This window comes from Pelophylax lessonae (assembly GCF_965119305.1).
Source record: "Pelophylax lessonae genome assembly, chromosome: 3".
Taxonomy (NCBI): domain Eukaryota; kingdom Metazoa; phylum Chordata; class Amphibia; order Anura; family Ranidae; genus Pelophylax; species Pelophylax lessonae.
The window spans coordinates 508271652-508292068 of record NC_138770.1 but is presented as its reverse complement, the minus strand read 5'-3'; the positions used below and the strand labels follow the sequence as shown (position 1 = coordinate 508292068).

The following is a 20417-nucleotide window of genomic DNA, read 5'->3' as shown; positions in this document are numbered from 1 at the left end:
AAATAAATTTGCTGAAATTGGTGAATAAATGTGTGAAAAATGTTTTGCAAATATTGACTTCTTTTAACATAACGGTGTTGGTGACAATCTTCCGTGCTGTAAATATTGTAGTTTCCCAAAAATTCTGTATAAAGTCCACTTTATAGTTACAAAATAGTGTATCCAGTAGCAATCTCCTTAGTGAAACGTGCCTTTACCGTAACACCCTATGTGACTGGGTCCTCACCTCCGTTCCTGCGACCTAGCGATTAGGCTTAGGTCACACAGTGCTTTTTCCCCTTTAAGGGTTTGCCTTACCTGGAATTATAGATGGTGTGCCAGCCCCTCCAGGAGAGCGTCTCACTCTGGTTAACTTCCCTCATGGTAACCAAGCGGTATCGTATAGAAAAAAAGGGGGGACTCCAATAGTGCTTTTATCATTTTGAAAAACTTTTTCATTAAAGAAAAGTAAAGTACTTATTTGGTAGGTGCTAGAGTGCATCAAACATAATATCCCCCTTGGAAGACACGTGACCCTGTGTTGTAAGCGTAGGGGAGGGGCCCGGACGGTGTTCTGCTTGTACAGGGAAGTGAAGGAGCAGCACACTTAGATTCTCCATTCCCACCCGGTTGCCATTACATACGGCCACCAGAGACCATTACCAAAGGCTGTTTTTTTTTTTTTGGTGCACTCACCATATGTGAGTACTTTACTTTTCTTTAATAAAAACTTTTTCAAAATTATATAAGCACTATTGGAGGCCCCCTTTTTTTTCTATGATACCACTTGGTTACTATGAGGGAAGTTAGCCAGAGTGAGACGCTCTCCTGAGGGGCTGGCACACCATCTATAATTCCAGGAAAATACTCACACTGCCTCCGTACTCTGTGCCCAAATACTCACACTGGTCAATAATGGTTAATGGTCAATAAGTTTCAGTATTAATTACAGTAATAGGAAACATAAGGGTAATATAAGGACACTGAATTTCAAAAGAGCCAATTTCCCTAAACTGCGCTCGCTGCTAGAAAATATCAAATGGGATAGAACCCTGGGAACAAAGAACACGGAGGAAAAATGGGAGTGCTTCAAGAGAATACTTAACAAGGGGATTGGCCAGTGCATTCCAAAGGGAAATCCATTTAAAAGAGCAAAACTAAACCCTGGGTGGCTAAACTCCCAACATAAAAATGCATATTAGTGCTAAAGAAAAGGCCTTCAAAAAATACAAGACTGAGGGGTCATTGGCAGCATTTAAGCATTATGAAGAGTGTAATAAGAAATGTAAAGATGAAATCAGGGCGGCTAAAATAGAACACGAGAGACATATAGCGGAGGAGAGTAAAAAGAACCCCAAGAAATTCTTTAAGTATATAAACAGTAAGAAAGCGAGGCCAGAACACATTGGCCCCATAAAAGATGACAAAGGAAATATGGCCACTGAGGACAGAGAAAAGGCGGAAGTGCTAAATAATTTCTTCTCTTCAGTCTTCACAAAAGAATCGGGGGGGCTACACAAACCTAGCTTGTAAGGCCGAACAAAACAGCACACCACAGGAAGTGCCGCCATGGCTAACAGAAGATAGACTTAGAACTAAACTAGAGAAACTTAACATAAATAAATCCCCGGGACCGGATGGCTTGCACCCGAGGGTTCTTAATGAGCTCAGCCAGGTGATTGCCAGACCATTATTCTTGATCTTTAAGGATAGTTTACAGACAGGTATGGTGCCTGCTGATTAGAAAAAAAGCCAACGTGGTACCAATATTTAAAAAGGGGCCGAGATGTATCCCGGGTAACTATAGGCCGGTCAGCCTAACATCTGTAGTCTGCAAGATTTTGGAGGGGATGTTAAGGGACCACATACAAGACTTTAGTAATGAAAGCGGTATTAGTAGTAATCAGCATGGATTCATGAAAAATCGTTCTTGCCAAACCAATCTATTAACCTTCTATGATGAAGTGAGCTGCCACCTAGATAAAGGAAAGCCTGTGGATGTGGTGTATCTGGACTTTGCAAAGGCCTTTGACACCGTTCCCCACAAATGCTTACTGTACAAACTAAGGAAGGTAGGTATGGACCATAAGGTGAGTACCTGGATAGAGAACTGGCTCCAGGGGAGAGTCCAGAGGGTGATGATTAATAGGGAGTACTCGGATTGGGCGGGTGTGGAAAGTGGGGTCCCCCAGGGTTCTGTCCTGGGACCAATCCAACTTGCCAATATCTTCTATGCAGGATGTGGAAACCTTGCAAGCGGACCTGAACAAAATAACGGGGTGGGCAACTACATGGCAGATAAGGTTTAATGTTTAAAAATGTAAAGTAATGCACTTGGGGGCCAGAAACCAGAAAGCAAGCTACTCACTAGGGGGGGACCTCTGGGTGAGTCTAGGATGGAAAAGGACTTGGGGGTACTGGTAGACAACAGGCTTGGCAGTGGCATGCAATGCCAAGCCGCTGCAAGCAAAGCCAACAGAATACTGGGATGTATAAAAAAGGGGATTCACTCCAGAAATAGAGATTATTCTCCCGCTCTACAAGACTCTGGTCCGGCCGCATCTGGAGTATGCTGTCCAGTTCTGGGCATCGGTCCTCAGGAAGGATGTGCTGGAACTGGTAAGAGTCCAGAGAAGGGCAACAAAAATAATTAGGGAAATGGAGGACATCAGCTATGAGGAAAGACTACAAGCACTGAACCTATTCTCTCTCTGGAGAAGAGACGATTGAGGGGGGATATATCAATGTACAAATACTGTACTGGCGACCCTAGCATAAGGAACAAACTATTCAGAGAAAGGAGATACAATAAGACACGTGGCCACTCACTAAAACTAGAGGAAAGGCGGTTTAACCTTAAAGTGCGTAAGGGGTTCTTCACTGTAAGAGCGGTAAGGATGTGGAATTCTCTTCCACAAGCAGCCGTATCAGCAGGGAGCATTGATAGTTTCAAAAAACTATTAGATGGGCACCTTAGAGACCACAACATACAGGGGTATACAATGTACGGTTAAAAGCAAACACACACACACGCATCATAGGTTGAACTGGATGGACTGATGTCTTTATTCAACCTCAATAACTATGTAACTGCCTCTGTACTCTGTGCCCAAATACTCACACTGCCTCTGTTCCCTGTGCCCAAATACTCACACTGCCTCTGTACTCTGTGCCCAAATACTCGCACTGCCTCTGTACTCTGTGCCCAAATACTCGCACTGCCTCTGTACTCTGTGCCCAAATACTCGCACTGCCTCTGTACTCTGTGCCCAAATACTCACACTGCCTCTGTACTCTGTGCCCAAATACTCACACTGCCTCCGTACTCTGTGCCCAAATACTCACACTGCCTCCGTACTCTGTGCCCAAATACTCACACTGCCTCCGTACTCTGTGCCCAAATGCTCACACTGCCTCCGTACGTACTCTGTGCCCAAATGCTCACACTGCCTCCGTACGTACTCTGTGCCCAAATACTCACACTGCCTCCTCTGTACTCTGTGCCTCAGTCACTCACAGCTCTCAGCACTCGCAATGCTCCCAGTTACTCGGTCATTGTCAGCAGAGCTTCAAATACACTGAGCCCCAGCTCCAGCAAACCACCCGTACTCCTGCTGCTGTTGGTTCAAAGCATCACCGTTCACTGCTGGGTTTCAAATGCATTCCTCTGCCACTCTACTCTGCATGGCTTCTCGGTCAGCTCCGCTCCTGCTGCCCAGCCTCATACAACATTCTCGCTTCATGTCCTCTCAAAGTGTACCCTCTGTTCCCACTCAGTGTCCTCTTAGCATATCTGCTCTGAAACCAGTTCTGCACACAACTTTTTAAATTGTTGCAGAAGATATTTACACTTAAATTATGCATGTCTTTTTGGGCTTCAGAATGTTTCAGTGCATGAAATTTTCAACTCGAATGTGTAAAATACATTTTCTTAACTTGTAGTTTTTAAAACTTCCACATAAACTGAGCAAGCACACTTGCCTCCGTAATAGAATAGATTCAAGATGTTAATTTACTTGACGGGATCGATAATTATTTTTTTTTTCCCTTAGGCTTTATCTTTTGTTTCTAAAAATTGTATGTGCCTAAGCACTTTTTTTTTCTTTTTGTCATGCTTTCCGTTAGGTCCTTGATGTACAGTGAAGCAAACAGGCGAGAGACCTTCACATCATGGCCTCATGTTGGTTACAGGTGGGCTCAGCCAGATCCTATGGCTCAAGCAGGTTTTTATCATCAGGTAAGATTTTTAGGCGGTTTACACTATAAACCTCAAACTGTATGGACTAATAATTGTCTCTCATGCATAGAGTTTATATACAGTAGGACTCCTGAGGTGTTGCACAACACTTTCAACAGAAGGGCTACAACAGTTATATGCTCTTCAATATCTCTGAATGCAAATCATCATTTCATTTTACTAATGTGGTGTAGGTGGTAGACATAATTGAGGTGAAGCTTAATTTGCTTAGGTTTTTAAAGGTAATAGATGGATATGCTATCTGTAAAATTACACTAGATTGCTTTCTTTTCATAGGTTTGGTTAGGGGGAAACTTGAGTGATTTACAAGTAGGAGTCTGAAAATTGATTTTTCTTCACAGATTTTGTGTTTTATTGATGATGGGTATCTGTGGGTTGTTGCACGAAGTTGTTATATGGCAATCATCATAGATGGTAAAGATTGTGTTTTTAGAATGGTTTTTATTGGGGGCAACCCCATCAGATATGAATGTGGAGTACCTTGGTCTTGATCACAGCGCCACCATAGAGGAAGATGGGAAATTCTTGGCAAGCTTTGTGGGAACTCTTGTTAAAATGTTAGTTTGTCCCTGAAAAGGGAGTGACTCTAAACTCTTCATGCCAATCTTCATCTGAGATGTATTTTACATTCATCTGAGATGTATTTTACAATCTTTCTCCCTCTGAGATTTAGGTAATCTGAGCCAGTTGGGGTATGCTGTTGCCTACTGGAGCTGTGGACTCTAGCAGACAAAAAGTTGTTGGCCAGTAAGGTATAACCCCTCCTACTCCCAGCATGCCTAGGTTTTTGCTTGTGCTAAATATGATTGTACAGTCTACTAAAGATTATGTAGTGCAATGGCCCGCCTGATTGGATGCAAATTGATCAGGTAGGGGCTCCTATTCCATGGCATTTCATAAACATTTAGATACTGCTGGCAAGAGTATTTTCAGGTTGAGACGTATTAGTCTCTGGTGTGGTCTGGACTTTGAGGGCCCCTAATGAGTACACCATTTCTGCAAAGCAGTGGGAGCTACTTTGTTAACATTAATCAGCACTTCCCTATTCTGTTGGTTACAGTGGAAAGGGTGGTCATTCTGCTGAATTTCATGCTGAACCATTAGTTGAGTGTTGTGGGGGGTACCCACTGCCATTTTCCTTCACTGTGAGAGTGGTTCTTTCTATTGCTTCAGTCTGCAAGATACGCAAGTCACACACTGGTTAGGCCTCATTCACATGACCTGTGTATATGTGGCATGACACCCCAAAATACGTTCTGCTGCTTCTCCTAAGTTCAGAGATACCACATGTTTGAGACTTTTTTGAGAGCCTAGCTGTGTACGGGACCCCAAAAACCAATCACCACCTTGAGAATTTCAAAGGGTGTAAATTGCTCATTGCACTTTCTCACTGGCTATCATGATTTCGGAGGCCCTGAAATTTCAGGATAACACAACCCCCCCCCCCCCCAAATGACCCCATTTTGCAAAGTAGACACTCCAAGCTATTTGCGGAGGGGCATGGTGAGTCCATGGAATATTTTATATTTTGCAACAAGTTTCAGGAAATGTTTTTATTTTATTTTTTTACATGAAGTTGTCACTAAATTATATTTTTCTCACACATGCCATGGGTATATGTGAAATGACAACCCAAAATACATTCTGCTGCTTCTCCTGAGTATGGGGATAACCCATTTGTGAGACTTTTTGGCAGTCTAGCCGCGTACAGGACCCCGAAAACCAATCACCACCTTCAGGCTTTCCAAGGGTGTAAATTGTTGATTTCACGCCTCACTACCTATCGGTTTCAGAGGCCATGAAATGCCAAGAAAGCACAACCCCCCCCCCCCCTCAAATGACCCCTTTTTCGGAAAGTAGACAGAGCCCCGGGAGCGAGCGACATAGACCTACGTCGCTCTGCATGTCCGTGCCACCCTGCCGCAGTAAAAAGGCGGCGGGTGGACTGGAACTGGTTAATGTTCTTGCTAGCATTCTGCTTCTTCTGTTGTCCATTCCTTAATTGGACTGCTTTTGGTTCTCCCAGTCAAATAAACTGAATCATGTGTACAGAAAGAAAACAGGATTTTGCTTTCGTTCATCGGCAGACACTGCTCCATATCATCTTTGACCTTTGGGTTATGCTGCTCTTCCTAGGAGTAGGACACTACTCCAACTACAAGATCAAGTTTTTGGTCTTCTCCTCCAGAGAGGTTCTTTCCTTCCAACCTGCGTTTATCGACAGGCTGCCTGCGAGGTCCGGGGCGGTGCAAGATTGCTACTACAAGGGGGGATTGTTCCGGTCTCGGAATTGGAACGTTTTTTTTAAGTTTGCAGGTCCCAGCGAGGAAAATCTAATCTTGGACCTCAAGCTCTGAACCACTTTGTGCTTATACAGAAGTTTCGAATGGAGCCCATTCTTACGGAAGTGGCATCCCTACATCAGCGGGATCTTCTGGCCTCTATCAATATTAAGGACGCTTACCTTCATATTCCGATATGTCGGTTGTCTGCGCTTCCTCCCCATGCCATGGGCGAGGAGCATTATCAAGAGGTCTCGCCTCAACCCCTTGAGTTTTCGCAAGTGTTGACCATGGTGTTCGTATTGTTGTGCCAGTGGGAGAATTGCAATACTGGAGTATCTGGATGATCTTCTGCGAGCAGAGTCTCTATGACAACCAGAAGATTACTGTGTGGACTCTGCAGGTGTTCAGTTGTAAATTAAAATTCCAGGTATTGGTTCTGGTTGCGTCCACCTAGTTGACTATCTGGGTCGGTTCTGGACTCTGCCTCAGCCAGGGTGTTCCTCCCATGGGACGAGTTTCAAAAATTTGTCCACAGAAGACCTCTGAAAAGAGTTTCTTGCTATGTGGCAAGAATCCACAGTCTCTAGACAATCTGATTCTGTTGAGCCAGGGTACGAGAGGTTCCCTGATTCAGTAGCTTTGCTCTCCGGCGCTTTGACAAGGTAAATCTTCCTTCCCCTGTACTGGACAGTGGTCACCACGGATGCCAGCCTGTCCGAGTAGGCTGGTGTTTTTTTTTTTGCATGGATTGTGCTCAGGGGGCTAGAACTCTTGAAGAATCCAATCTACCGATCGATATAATGGACATTTTCCTCCGGAGGGGTTTCATCAGTTGTGTATCTGGTGGGGAACTCCCGTGGTGGTCCTGTTGGCCACGCGTCTCAACAGGGAGGTGCTTGGGTTTGTGGCACGGTCTAGGGATACTCTGGCTGACGCCACAGGCGCGCTAGTGGCTCCTTTGGGTACAGTATCATCTGATAAAAATCTTTCCTCTTCTAGAACTTCTGCCAAGACTCCTGCGTAAGCTTGAGGCAGAAGGGATTACGGCCATCCTAGTGGCTCCAGACAGGCCTCGTTGGTCTTGGCAAGCAGATCTGATACGTTTGGTCACCGATGCTCCCTGGAGTCTTTCTCTTTGAGGAATTCTGTTGGCTCAAGGGCCAATCTTCCATCTTGTTTACAGTCTCACTAGCTTTAATGGCTTGGCTGTCAGAAGCCAGGTGCTGAAGGCTAGAGGGTTGTCTGAATCGGTGATTCCCCCGCTGCTGTAAGCTAGTAAATCTACTTCTAGGTAGTTTTACCATCACATTTGAAGAGCGTACTTGCGGATGTGAATCTCTTGGGGTTCACCCCAGCTCCTTTTCGGTGACTCTGAGTTTGGTTTTCCTTCGATGAGGTGTGGAACAGCATCTGGCCTCTGGTACCACCAAGGGCCAGATTTGACCTTGGCGGTTTTCTTTAATTGTCCTTGGCTACGCTTTTTGCGGTTCGCACCTGTGTTCAGGGGGTTCGCCACTTGGCTCCTCCCAGTGCGGTCTCCATTGCCCTTGTGGGATCTCAACTTGGTGCTGTCGGTTCTTAAGTAACCGCTGTTGGAAAATATTTGCGAGATTTCTCTGCTTACATTGTCCCAGAAGGTAGCCGCATTGGTGGATTTTTCTTCTGCTTGTAGGGTGTTGGAGCTGGCAGCTTGTCTTGTCATTCACCTTACTTCAGAGATGAAGTGGTGCTTCACCTTTTGTCAGTCGTTCCTTCTCAAAGTCGTCTGTTTCCATTTAAATATAGGCATTGTGTCACCTTCCTTGTGTCCTAAGCACCCTAAAGAGATTGCCTTACATTTTTTGGATGTGGCTCGGGCAATCGGGGTGTACCTAGCAGCATCTGAGTCATTCTGAAAATCAGATTCCCTATTTGTCCTTATGGATGGACCTTGTAATTGGCTGGCCACGTCTGCGGCGTCCATTTCCAGATGGTTTTGACAAATGGTGCTGCAGGCCTATTCCATTAGGGTCAGGATCCTCCTTTCCCTGTTGAGATGCATTCTACATGGGCGTTTTGCGCCTCTTGGGCCTTCCGCTATCAGGCGTCAGTGATGCAGGTTTGCAAGGCGGCCACCTGGTCGTCTGTACACACTTCCACAAAATTTTATAAGGTGTATGTGTTGGCATCTGCGGATGCTTCCTTTGACCGTAAGGTTTTGCAGGCAGCTGTTGGAGAGGATTAGCTCTCTTTTGGGGGTGTACTTTTTTTTGTCAGGTGAGCTCCAGTTGTTCCTGTTTGAGCTCCTGTTTTACCTAGTTGGCTACTGTAGCGGAATGGACAGCGAGAGTGTGGTTTGTGTTGAAAGAGTGACCATAATATTTCTGAACAATGTCCCTCAGGAAATATATAAAGATATATTGCAGATTGCTAGAACGTGGCAGAAGTGTTTCATAGACACCTGCTAAGGGGGTGGGGTTTGTTATTGAATACCTGCATTCCATTGTTCTATTATTCCTTTCTGCCTTGTGTAAGCTTATTATGGGATGTGTATGTTTTTGTGGAATGGCTCTAAGAGGGAGGGGTTTTCCCAGAGTGTAGATCTTGTGTTTTTGTGTTTTCAATAAACATTTTCATTCTAGTTGACTCCCAGAACTGTTTCGTTCCTGTTACTGGGGGGATTTTGCCTTGGATATTTTAGTACTTCCTCAGCTTCAAGGATTATACAGCGGAGATACCTAGGCTGGGTATTGGAGCTCTGTTATAGCTACGTTTAGCCTTTGGGAAGTATGTTTATTGCTGTGTTTTTCCCACCCCTCATATTGACACTGCTTTTGGAACGTCCCAGGGTCAAAGACGATATGGAGCGGTGTCTGTCAATGAACGAAGGAGAAAACTGAATTTCTGTCTTACTGTAAAATCCTTTTCTCTGATGTTCATTGACAGACACAGCACCCATCCCTCTGAGTTGGGGGTTATGTTCTTCTGACACTGCTTGTTACAAAACTGAAGAGCTAGACCAGGAAGTTGGAGTATATCCCCTGGGACTGCCCTATAGACATGGTCAAACTTTTCCGCCTACTGTCCTGCTCCTAGGAAGAGCAGCATAACCCAAGGGTCAAAGAAGATATGGAGCTGTGTCTGTCAACATCAGAGAAAAGGATTTATGGTAAGACAAAAATCCATTTTTTTTTCCACTTGCCATAAAATCAGTTTCTTGAAGTACTTAACGAGCACAGGTTCCACCCTCCTATGTTTTCCCCAAAGTACTATCATTCTACGATATTCGTACTATTGAAGCATACAGGCATTAGGAGGGGTTTTACCTGGCTGGCCTGGCCAATACCTTTGTTTCTTGGCAGTATCACCCAATTATTTCAGATTAACGATCCTCTGGGCCTCATTGTACTTCAAAAATAAATCCTAAAGTATAACTAAAGGCTTAACTTATTTCCATTTCGATAGAGTAGAGATGGGTTAGAACACCCGTAAGTTTTTATTGCGGTCTGTACCCACATTAGGGAGGTTTCTCCATTTGTCCTGTTTGCTATTCTTATTAAAAGTAAAAGTAAAAGAAAATCCCAAATTTTGGGTTGTCCCCAGAAAAGTAATAGAGGTGAAATCTTCCAATGGGGACAATAATTCTTATGTCCTGGGGGTCCCCAAGGGATTCCCATAATTTGCTTAATTTTACTTCCTGTTTAGCTGTGGGACAGGAAGCGAAAATAAATCTCCCCAATGGGACCCAATTTGCAAAAAATAAACCAACAGGTGTTATGACCCTTCCTTACTCTATCCTAAATGGAAATAAAGGTTTTTTTCCTATAGTTCTGCTTTCAGCCTGTACACATGGGCCGAAAGTCGGCCAGTAAGTGCTGAACGGGCTGCTTTTCCATTGAAGTAAGTATATCTTTTTATTCTTTAACTGCAGTTTTAAAAATTCAATGTGTTCTATGTAATAAGCCAATGTTAATTTTTGTTTTATATGTATTAAATTATACTTTAAATTTAAGAATTTTTATTTATCTTTTGACAGCCAGCATCCTCAGGAGATGATCGTGCAATGTGTTTTACTTGTAGTGTATGTTTAGTCTGTTGGGAACCTACTGATGAACCTTGGTAAGTTAAATCTTGGTCTTCATATGTGTTTTTTTTTTTTTTTTTTTCACTTTGCAATGTGTGTTTTGTTTTGAGCATGTCGTGCCTGTTTGCTTTACTTGTTAAATTTGGTATTAATGTGAAATTCCAGTGTAGTCGTGTTTTTTTATTTTTTTTTTATTTGTGCATCTGCTCCTTTTTCCTCTCCTTATTTCTCTGGACACACTACAGGAAGTGAGGGAAAATCTAGCGCAGTGTTCACTGGTACAGGTGTCAACACTGCAAAATATTCCTTTACCTCCCTGTTCTGATGTCAAATTTTGGGTTTGGCTTTAATTTTTTTGTCCCATTAGAAGTGAGGGTGAGTATCCACGACATTTAAGATTTTATTGCTTTCAATTCAACACAGTTTTTCATGTCTTCCTATTATTTTGCATACACTACTCAAAAAAAAAACTAAAGGAACACTTCAGATATCAATGGGGGAAAATATGTTGGATATCTATACTTATGTGGACTGGGTAATGTGTTAGGAACTAAAGGATTACACATGCTTGTATGCATGCCGGACAACGTCTGGGCATGCTCCTAATGAGACGACAGATGGTGTCCTGTGGTATTTCCTCTCAGATCTTGATCGGGGCATCACTGAGCTCCAAAAGAGACCGAGGTGCAACCTGGCAGCGTCGGATGGACCGAAACATAATGTTCCAGTGGTGTTCTATTGTATTTCGGTCAGGCGCACCTTGGGACCATTCAATGGTATCAGTTCTTTCATTCTCCGTGAACTAGCTGCATACTCTTGCCACAAAGGCCGGGCATGGTCGTGCACTAGGAGGAACCCAGGACCTACTGCTCCAACGCAGGGTTTGACAATGAGTCCAAGGATTTTATCCCGTTTCCTAATGACAATCGGTGCCATTCTGTAGCCTATAGAAGCCTGTGCGTCCCTCCATGCATATGCCTCCCCAGACCATCACTGACCCACCACCAAACCAGTCTTGCTAAATGTTACAGGCAGCATAATGTTCTCCACGCCCTCTCCAGACCCTTTCACGACTGTCACATGTGCTCAGGGTGAACCTGCTCTCATCTGTGAAAAGCACAGGGCACCAGTGGCGGACTTCCCAATACTGGTGTTCATTGGCAAATGCCAATCGAGCTCTATGGTGCCGGGGAGTGAGCACAGGGCCCACTAGAGGACGTTGGGCCCTTAGTCCACCCATATGAAGTCTGTTTCTGATTGTTTGGTCAGAGACATTTACACCAGTGGCCTGCTGGAGGTCATTTTGAAGGGCTCTGGCAGTGCTCATCCTGTTCCTCTGTGCACAAGGGAACAGATACCAGTCCTACGGATGGGTTAAGGACTGTCTACGGCACCGCCCAGCTCTCCTAGAGTAGAGATTCTCTCCTGGAATCTCCTGCATGCTCTGGAGACCCTTCTGGCAATGGCATGTATTGATGTGCTATCCTGGAGGAGTTGAACTGCCTGTGAAACCTCTATAGCAGGCATCACTAAATGGCAAACCACGGGCCAAGCCTGGACCGAGTCAATGTTCCGTCTGGCCATTTAGAATCTACTTTTCTCTTACGTCCTCCGACAGTCGCCGCCCATTCACACAGTCTTCACCAATGGGTATTGACCTTTGCTCCGCAGGAGTAGCTCTTCATTGGTGAAGACTGTGTGAATGAGCGGCGACTGTCGGAGGACTCAGAGAGAGGAATTTTACGGTAAGATTTTACAAAAATTCCGTTTTTTTTCCCTCAGCCGCCGCTACCCGCTAGCAATGGTGACATCGGAAGAGCAGCACAGCAAAGGACGGAGGGCGGGGACTGGCCCAGTTAACTAATTGGTTGCTAGAACTGCCCTGCATTCTAGCAAGCAATCAGTTAACTGGGGCAGGTCCCGCCCTCCGTCCATCCCTTTGCTGCACTTCCGATATCAGCTGCTGTGCCTCCTACTGTACTGTGCCTCTGATGTCAGCTGATGTGCCCTGTGTAAGGTAGGATAGGGAAGAGGGCACTGTTGTTGGTATGAAGGACGGAGGAAGCTGATGTAAAGGGGGACAGGATCAGAAACTGTAATATGAAGGAGGAGGGGTGATATAAAAGAGACAGGGCAGGAATGTGGAGGTGGTGATTAAAGAAATGTAAAGGGAGGCCTGGGACTGCGATGTGAAGGGGGGGGGGGGGGTTCTAGAAAAAAAAAAAGGAGGTGAGCACAGGAATGTTGGGGGGGGGGGGGGTGTGTGAGGGTTTGTGCTAAAAGTGGAGGGAGGGCCGGAATGTTAGGGGGGCTGGGGACTACAGTGTGAAGAGAGGTGCTACAAAATGGGTGAGGACAGTTATGTTATAGGGGGTACTATAAAGGGGTCGAGGACAGGAATGTGAAGGCAGCTGGGAACTGCAATTTGAAGTAGAAGGTGATGTAAAGGGGGGCTGCATACAAGAATGTGAAAGGGGGGGGATTATGTTCAGGGGGGACTGAGAACACTGATGTAAAAAAAAGGATTGTGATGTGGAGGATCTTAGGATCTTATTCCAGTGGGCTGCCTTAGCAGAAAAAATAAGTCCCTCTATTTATGGAAAACCTTTATCCCATAAGGATAAAAAAAAAAAAAAAATGGTTTGCTGTGACTGCTTCTAAAGTATTACCTGGAGTTTGGCCTCAATTTGTTAGTGTATCTAAGTTTGCTGGTACATTTAACCCCCCCCCCCCCCCCGACTAACAATGCTGCTGTCTAAAAGGGGCCCCTTGTACGCATTCATCCAAAAAATGAAAAAAGAAAACAAATGCAGCCACCACATTTAATGATTAGTATTCCATTACATCTTTGGTTTATTACCGCTTTAGGATTTATCCCTTTGCTTTTTAGAGACTTGATTATTTATTATGGATCATTTAAGTAGCGGCATGTTGATTTCAGTTTTGATACCAGCAAGTAGTTAAGATAAGGGAAAATAAAATATACAAAGGTACTATAAATCCCATTTCTCTGTCGCTCATTGACAGACGTAGTCTTCTTGATTCACAAGAACTGGGTTATGTTGTCTCCGCAGGAGCAGGACTAGGCAGAAAGAAAAAACGTTCTGGCTCCACCTTAGGGGCAGTCCCTGAGGGTATATCCTCCCTCTCTCTGCTACAAGGCATCAGTTTTTTTCTGTCTAGTCAGGAGTAAGGACCTAAGTTCCTTGCTGGGATCTTTTTGGTCCTGGCAAGATTTTTTCTTTAGAAAAAATATTTTTTAGGTAGTTTTCTCCAGTGTTTTTTTCCTGTGAGATCTTCAAGCAAATACGCCGGCCTGGGCGACACTAGTGGTCACCCCAGCCGGCCTACGAGCGCGCGCAGACCATTGCATTGCGCTTGGTCGGCCGCGACACATTCAAGTAAGTATGCGGGGCCGGGCGACGGGCTGGATGTTGAGATCCTGTGGTCACCCCGGTTTCTGCCTACGAGCGCGCGCAGACCAGAGCTCCGCGCTGGGTCGGCCGCGACGGAGTCCCATTGGAGGGACTGACCTTGCGAGTTAAAAGTCTCGCTTGGACGCCAGGAACCAGAGAGTCTAGGCGTCCGGAGTGGTCCACAACCCCCCACCCCGGTGGAGAGGGTATTGTGAAGAGAGGGTGCCTGTCGGTTCGGTATGGTGAGTAAACGTTCCCTTTTTTCCTCGTTATGAGGCAGTATGAATTATGGGCCCCTCCATACATGGTCAGTATATATCTGACACTAAAAGTCCCCCTTGTAAATACAGTATGTGTTTGGTGGGAAGTGGACTTGGTTTGAGAGCTAACACTCTACCCAGCAGACTGTAGTATTACAGCAGACATAGGAGGTATAATCCTACCTTAATTGTAGTGTACCTCCTGCAGATCGATAAACCGCCACTTAGCAGAGATGCAGGTGGATGTGCTGGGAAAAACGATTTCGGCAGTCCGCCGCCATTTTGCCGTAGACCGGGTGCATGAATGTCCTCAGGTCACGCCGGCCGCCATGTTTTTGGAGTCTATTGTCTCCCGTATGGGGGCGGCCATGTTTGATGAGCCCAGCTACCTCGTGGAGAGCTGGGAACGCCGGAAGGCGTACACAGGGGGCGGAGCCACGTCCTTCTACCCGGGAAAACGAACACAGCTCTTTCCAGTCTGTAAAAGACAGACGCTGACTGCAGTTGGTTGGAAACTTCTCTGCATCGGGTGGTGAGCCTTGGGGGTCCCTCTCTCTCTCTCTGTGGGGATCGAGAAGCAGGTACTCTGAGGGGCGCTATTGCGCTAGGGGGAGACACATAAAAAAAAAAAAAATAGATTTTTTTATTATTTAAAAAAAAAAAAAAAAAAAAAGTTTTTTGTTTTTTCTGGCAGAGGTGTCCTGAATTAACATGGACCCTGCCACTCATGTATCTCCACCGGATCCCCTCGAGGTGTCTGCAGGATCCTCCAGCACCCCACTGACGGTTGAATCATTGTCAGCTATTATGGAAACTTTTGTGTCCCGGGTGGAAGTGGCTTGTCAGGGACAGGGCGCAAGAAAGCGACCCCCGCCTAACCCCTTATTATCTGAAACTTCGGATTCAGAATCTGAGCCTATTTCTGCAGTTGCAGGTACTTCATCTGGGATTGGTGTCTCGGGTACTGTCTCTTCAGACAGTGAGGAGGATGTTTCGGCATCAGCCATAGCCCGAGAGGAAGCGTTGGTAAACGCACTCATTGTATCTGTTCAAGAAACCTTAAGATTACAGGGTATTCCGTCGGAAATAGCTGAAACTGAAATCCCTTTTGGGACTAAAAAACGCATCAAAGTGGCGAAGGTTTTTCCATTGCCCAAATGTTTTGGCAATCCAATCAAAGAAGAATGGAGTCTGCCAAAACGCACCTCTGCTATTTCTAAACGCATTAACAGGCGTTATCCGTTTGAGGAAACCCTCATTAAGAAATGGACAGAACCACCTGTGGTGGATTCACCAATTGCTAGATTGAATAAAGCCACGGTTATTCCTTTAGAAGACGCTCCGTCTTTTAAAGATCCAGTGGATCGCAAGATAGAAGCTATGTCTCGCACCATGTTTTCCTTGATTGGATCAGCTTTCAGACCAATAATTGCTATTGGTCTGGTTTTGCAGACTGTAACTGAATGGACCAAGTGGTTACGCCGGGACTTAGAAGAGGTCCCTCAGGCGGTATCAGATTTGTTGGAACAAATGATACAGGGGTTACAGTTTGTGTGTGATGCGGCATTAGACGCCACTCCATTATTGGCGCGAGCATCAGTTTCAGCAGTGGTTCTCAGGCGTACACTGTGGCTAAAAGGTTGGTTAGCCGACCAAGGTTCCAAAAAAGCATTGGCTAATATCCCCTTTTTAGGAGAGCATCTATTTGGAGCCAACTTAGATGAGATCATTAAGGATCTCACGGGTGGAAAGAGCACCTTTTTACCGCAAAATGTTAAGGGTAAAGGAACTCGTCAAAGACGAGGGCCTTCTTTCTCTGCTCACAAAGTTTTTTCGTCCCGCGGGTGAAAAAATGAAGTCCTCCAAAGCTCCTTCAGGAGGCTTCAGGGGACGTTGGTCGGGCAAGCAAAAGCCCGCCCCCTCCAGACCTGAAGATAAATCGTCCAAAGCCTGAAGGTGCGCCCCCACCCATAATTGGGGTGGGGGGACGTCTTCGCCGGTTCCCGGATCCTTGGCTTTCCAGAATCCCGGACAAGTGGGTTTGCGAAGTCATAAGGTCAGGGTACAAGATGGAGTTTCGATCTCTCCCACCGGCGTGATTCTTCCCTTCCAATATCCGACTATCCCCGGATCGTTTAGAAGATCTGCGGAGAGCAGTCACGGATTTACTACAAGAAGGAGTGGTAGTCCACGTTCCTTGGACAGAACGTTTTCAAGGGTTTTATTCAAACCTATTTACAATACCCAGGAAAGAGGGCAAAGTGCGTCCAATTCTGGACTTAAGGGCACTCAATTCCTTTCTCAACATAAGGAAATTCAAGATGGAATCCATTCGCACAGTAGCAGCCTTCCTGCATCCAGGGGATGTCCTAGCGTCCATAGACATCAAGGACGCCTATCTTCACATTCCCATTTTCGCAGGACATCAGCGGTTTCTACGCTTTTCCGTAGAAGAGAACCACTATCAGTTTGTGGCGTTACCTTTCGGTCTCGCCACGGCTCCTCGGGTCTTCACGAAGGTGTTGGCCCCAATGTTGGCACTACTGCGCCAAAGAGGCATATCGATTCTAGGTTACCTAGACGATCTCCTGCTTCATGCAGAGTCTCCTCAGACCCTGCTACAAAACATAGAAATTACTATAATTTCTTTACAGGAATTCGGGTGGCTGGTGAACCAGCAAAAGTAATTTCTGGTTCCCACCCAGAGGCTCGAATATCTGGGTCTAATTCTAGACACAGTCAGGTCAAAAGTTTTCCTTCCGGTAGGGAAACTCCGGAAGATTCAATCAGCAGTCCAGTTGTTACTATCCAACAGCTGGTCTTCTCTTCGAACTTGCATGAGGGTTCTGGGGTTGATGGTCGCTTCCTTCGAAGCAGTCCCATTTGCCCAGTCCCATACCCGAATTCTTCAGCAAGAGATTCTTCTCAGATGGAATTGAAATCCTGAATCCCTGGACAATCGGATCCGATTGAGCAAACAGACCAGAGAGTCTCTGGTCTGGTGGCTTCGGTCTCCGATGCTCAGCCAGGGAAAGTCCTTTCTGCCAATATATTGGACGATAGTGACCACGGATGCCAGTCTATCCGGATGGGGAGGAATTCTGGGTCAGTTATCTGTCCAGGGACTTTGGTCCCTGGAAGAATCCAGGTTGCCGATAAATGTATTGGAACTGAGAGCGATCAGACTTTGTCTGATTCACTGGACCGAGCAGCTCCAGGGCAGCCCGGTTCGGATCCAGTCGGACAACGCCACGGCCGTGGCTTATGTCAATCACCAGGGGGGCACCAAGAGTGTCCGAGCGGCCAAAGAAGTGGCTTGCATTCTTCGCTGGGCGGAACGATTTGTTCCAGCTATCTCTGCGGTGTTCATTCCGGGGGTGGAGAATTGGCAGGCAGATTATCTCAGCCGTCAGACTCTGGATCAGGGGGAATGGTCCCTCCATCCAGAAGTTTTCCACCAGTTGTGCCTACGGTGGGGCACCCCGGATGTGGATCTGTTGGCATCACGATTTCAACAGGAAAGTACAGAGATTCGTGGCTCGCTCCCGCGATCCTCTAGCAGAGACCGCAGACGCACTGATCGCCCCGTGGGGGCAATACCAGCTAATGTATGCCTTCCCTCCTCTCGGGTTACTGCCAAGACTTCTTCGCAGGATAGAGGAGGAAGGAATTCCAGTAATCCTGGTAGCTCCGGACTGGCCTCGCCGAGCTTGGTACGCCGACGTGGTCAGACTGGTGGCAGACGTCCCGTGGAGACTTCCTCTCAGGGAGGACCTACTGTCTCAGGGACCGATCTTCCATCCTGCTTTACGATCGCTGGCTTTAACGGCCTGGCTATTGAGACCCAGGTGCTGAAGGACAAGGGATTGTCAGCTTCAGTTATTCCTACTCTAGTTAAAGCAAGGAAAGATACTTCCAGAAAGATTTATCATCGTACATGGAAGTCCTACATTGCATGGTGTGAACCTCTGGGGTTCCGTCCACGGTCTTATTCGGTTAGTCGAATATTAGCTTTTCTGCAACAAGGGGTTGAGCAGAAACTGGCCTTGAGCACTATCAAGGGTCAGGTCTCAGCATTAGCTATCTTCTTTCAGAAGCCTTTGGCTACTCATTCCTTGGTGCGGAATTTCATCCAGGGGGTGCGACATCTGGCTCCGCCAGTGCGCGTGCCGTTACCACCCTGGGATCTTCATTTAGTATTGTCGGTTCTTCAGAAACCTCCCTTTGAAGATATTAGGGAGATTCCTCTACCTACGTTGTCCCAGAAGGTGGCCTTCTTGGTGGCTATTACTTCTGCACGCAGGGTGTCAGAACTGGCCGCTTTATCTTGTCGTTCCCCATATCTGGTGGTTCATAGAGATAAGGTGGTTCTTCGTCCGAACCCATCCTTCCTACCAAAAGTGGTTTCAGAATTTCATCTGAATGAAGAAATTGTATTACCTTCCCTGTGTCCTAAGCCCAGTCATCCTCGGGAGTTTGCTTTACACTCCTTGGATGTGGTCCGGGCGATCAGGGTATACTTGAAAACGACAGACTCGTTTCGCAAGACGGATTCACTTTTTGTGATCCCGGATGGACCCAAAAAGGGGTTGCCTGCATCTGCCGCGACTATTTCCAAATGGATCAGACAGACGGTGGTACAGGCTTATTCTATTAAGGGTCGGGAGCCCCCGTTCCCTGTTAAGGCGCACTCCACTCGGGCACTTAGTGCGTCATGGGCCTTTCGCCATCAGGCGTCAGTGGTCCAGGTGTGCAAGGCGGCTACCTGGTCGTCGGTGCATACCTTTACAAAACATTATAAAGTTGATGTAATGGCATCGTCTGATGCCTCGTTTGGCCGCAAGGTTTTGCAGGCCGCCATTTGAGGAGACCAGTGGTCTGCCTCGAGGGTTTTTTTCCGTTGGAAATTTTCATTTGAGTCTCATTCTTTGTTTATAATGAGCCTTTAAAACTTCTAGTTTGGCACCGGTTGGGCCTTCTAGATTGGATTTTGATTTCGGTCAATCCCACCCCTTATTTGTGGCACTGCTTCTGGATGTCCCAGTTCTTGTGAATCAAGAAGACTACGTCTGTCAATGAGCGACAGAGAAAATCGGATTTTTGTAAGATCTTACCGTAAAATCCTTTTCTCTTAGCTCATTGACAGACGTAGTACCCGCCCCTCTATCATTGAGTTGGGTTGGGTTAAATTCTCTGTTGCTGCTTTGTGACCGAACTGATGCCTTGTAGCAGAGAGAGGGAGGATATACCCTCAGGGACTGCCCCTAAGGTGGAGCCAGAACGTTTTTTCTTTCTGCCTAGTCCTGCTACTGCGGAGACAACATATCCCAGTTCTTGTGAATCAAGAAGACTACGTCTGTCAATGAGCTAAGAGAAAAGGATTTTACGGTAAGATCTTACAAATATCCGATTTTTTGTGGTAATTTTTAGCCAAGGAAATGTGAAGAATTTCTTATAAATATTGCTGTTTCATACCCAGCCCACAGATATAGTTTTTTGTTTTTCACATGTTCTAATCTTTTTCCTGCTTCTTGAAAATGCCTGCGTTTTACAGAGCTCAGTATTTCACCCTCCCTCCTTTGAAATTGTGTCCTACTATACTTTTCTACCTTTTTTTAACATCCTCAGTGAGTTCCCTAACCTCTCCTTTTTATCCCACTTTTCCATTTGTTTGGAACAGGTAATGCACATCAGTCGTGGTCATGTGCACTACTGTTTGCACACTACAAATTCCATGGTCTCTAGTCAATTTCAGGATCAAACGAGAGGGTGGCTACATTCCTGCATACAATGGGACCATGGAGAATGAACATAGCCACCCTGTAACAGGAAGTCAGATCACAGCAACAAAAAAGGAATTTGCAAATTTGGAGGAGGCTTGGAGCATACTTTTATTAGATATTTAGTCTCCCAGCAACTCAGAAACTGAGCTAGCTGCTGGCCCAGGCGCTTGTGTGGATCATGATTGTAAAGTCAGGATCTTTCCTGAGTCTGGACCGGCTGAGTGATGTCCGCCAAAAATGAGCTTTAGCCCACTGTTGGCTGAAAATGGATCATGGGTGCAGAGAACAAACTGCAATCATGTGATCCCTAGAATAAGTACAGGTAAAATAGCTTTGGCTCGACTTCTCCTTTAAAGAGGTAGAAAACACTGCT

At 45.9% G+C, this 20417-nt stretch overlaps 1 protein-coding gene across 6 annotated transcripts in view; it reads left to right on the top strand.

Annotated features, from left to right (window-relative positions):
- The window catches only part of BIRC6 (baculoviral IAP repeat containing 6), an 807095-nt gene that overhangs the window by 106158 nt on the left and 680520 nt on the right, over positions 1 to 20417 (top strand). For all 6 annotated transcript variants that reach the window (XM_082252286.1, XM_082252283.1, XM_082252284.1 and 3 more), the window contains exons 5-6: positions 4105 to 4216; positions 10538 to 10620. In XM_082252286.1, coding sequence (XP_082108412.1) covers positions 4105 to 4216; positions 10538 to 10620 — 195 coding nt within the window. The remainder of the gene's footprint in view (positions 1 to 4104; positions 4217 to 10537; positions 10621 to 20417) is intronic.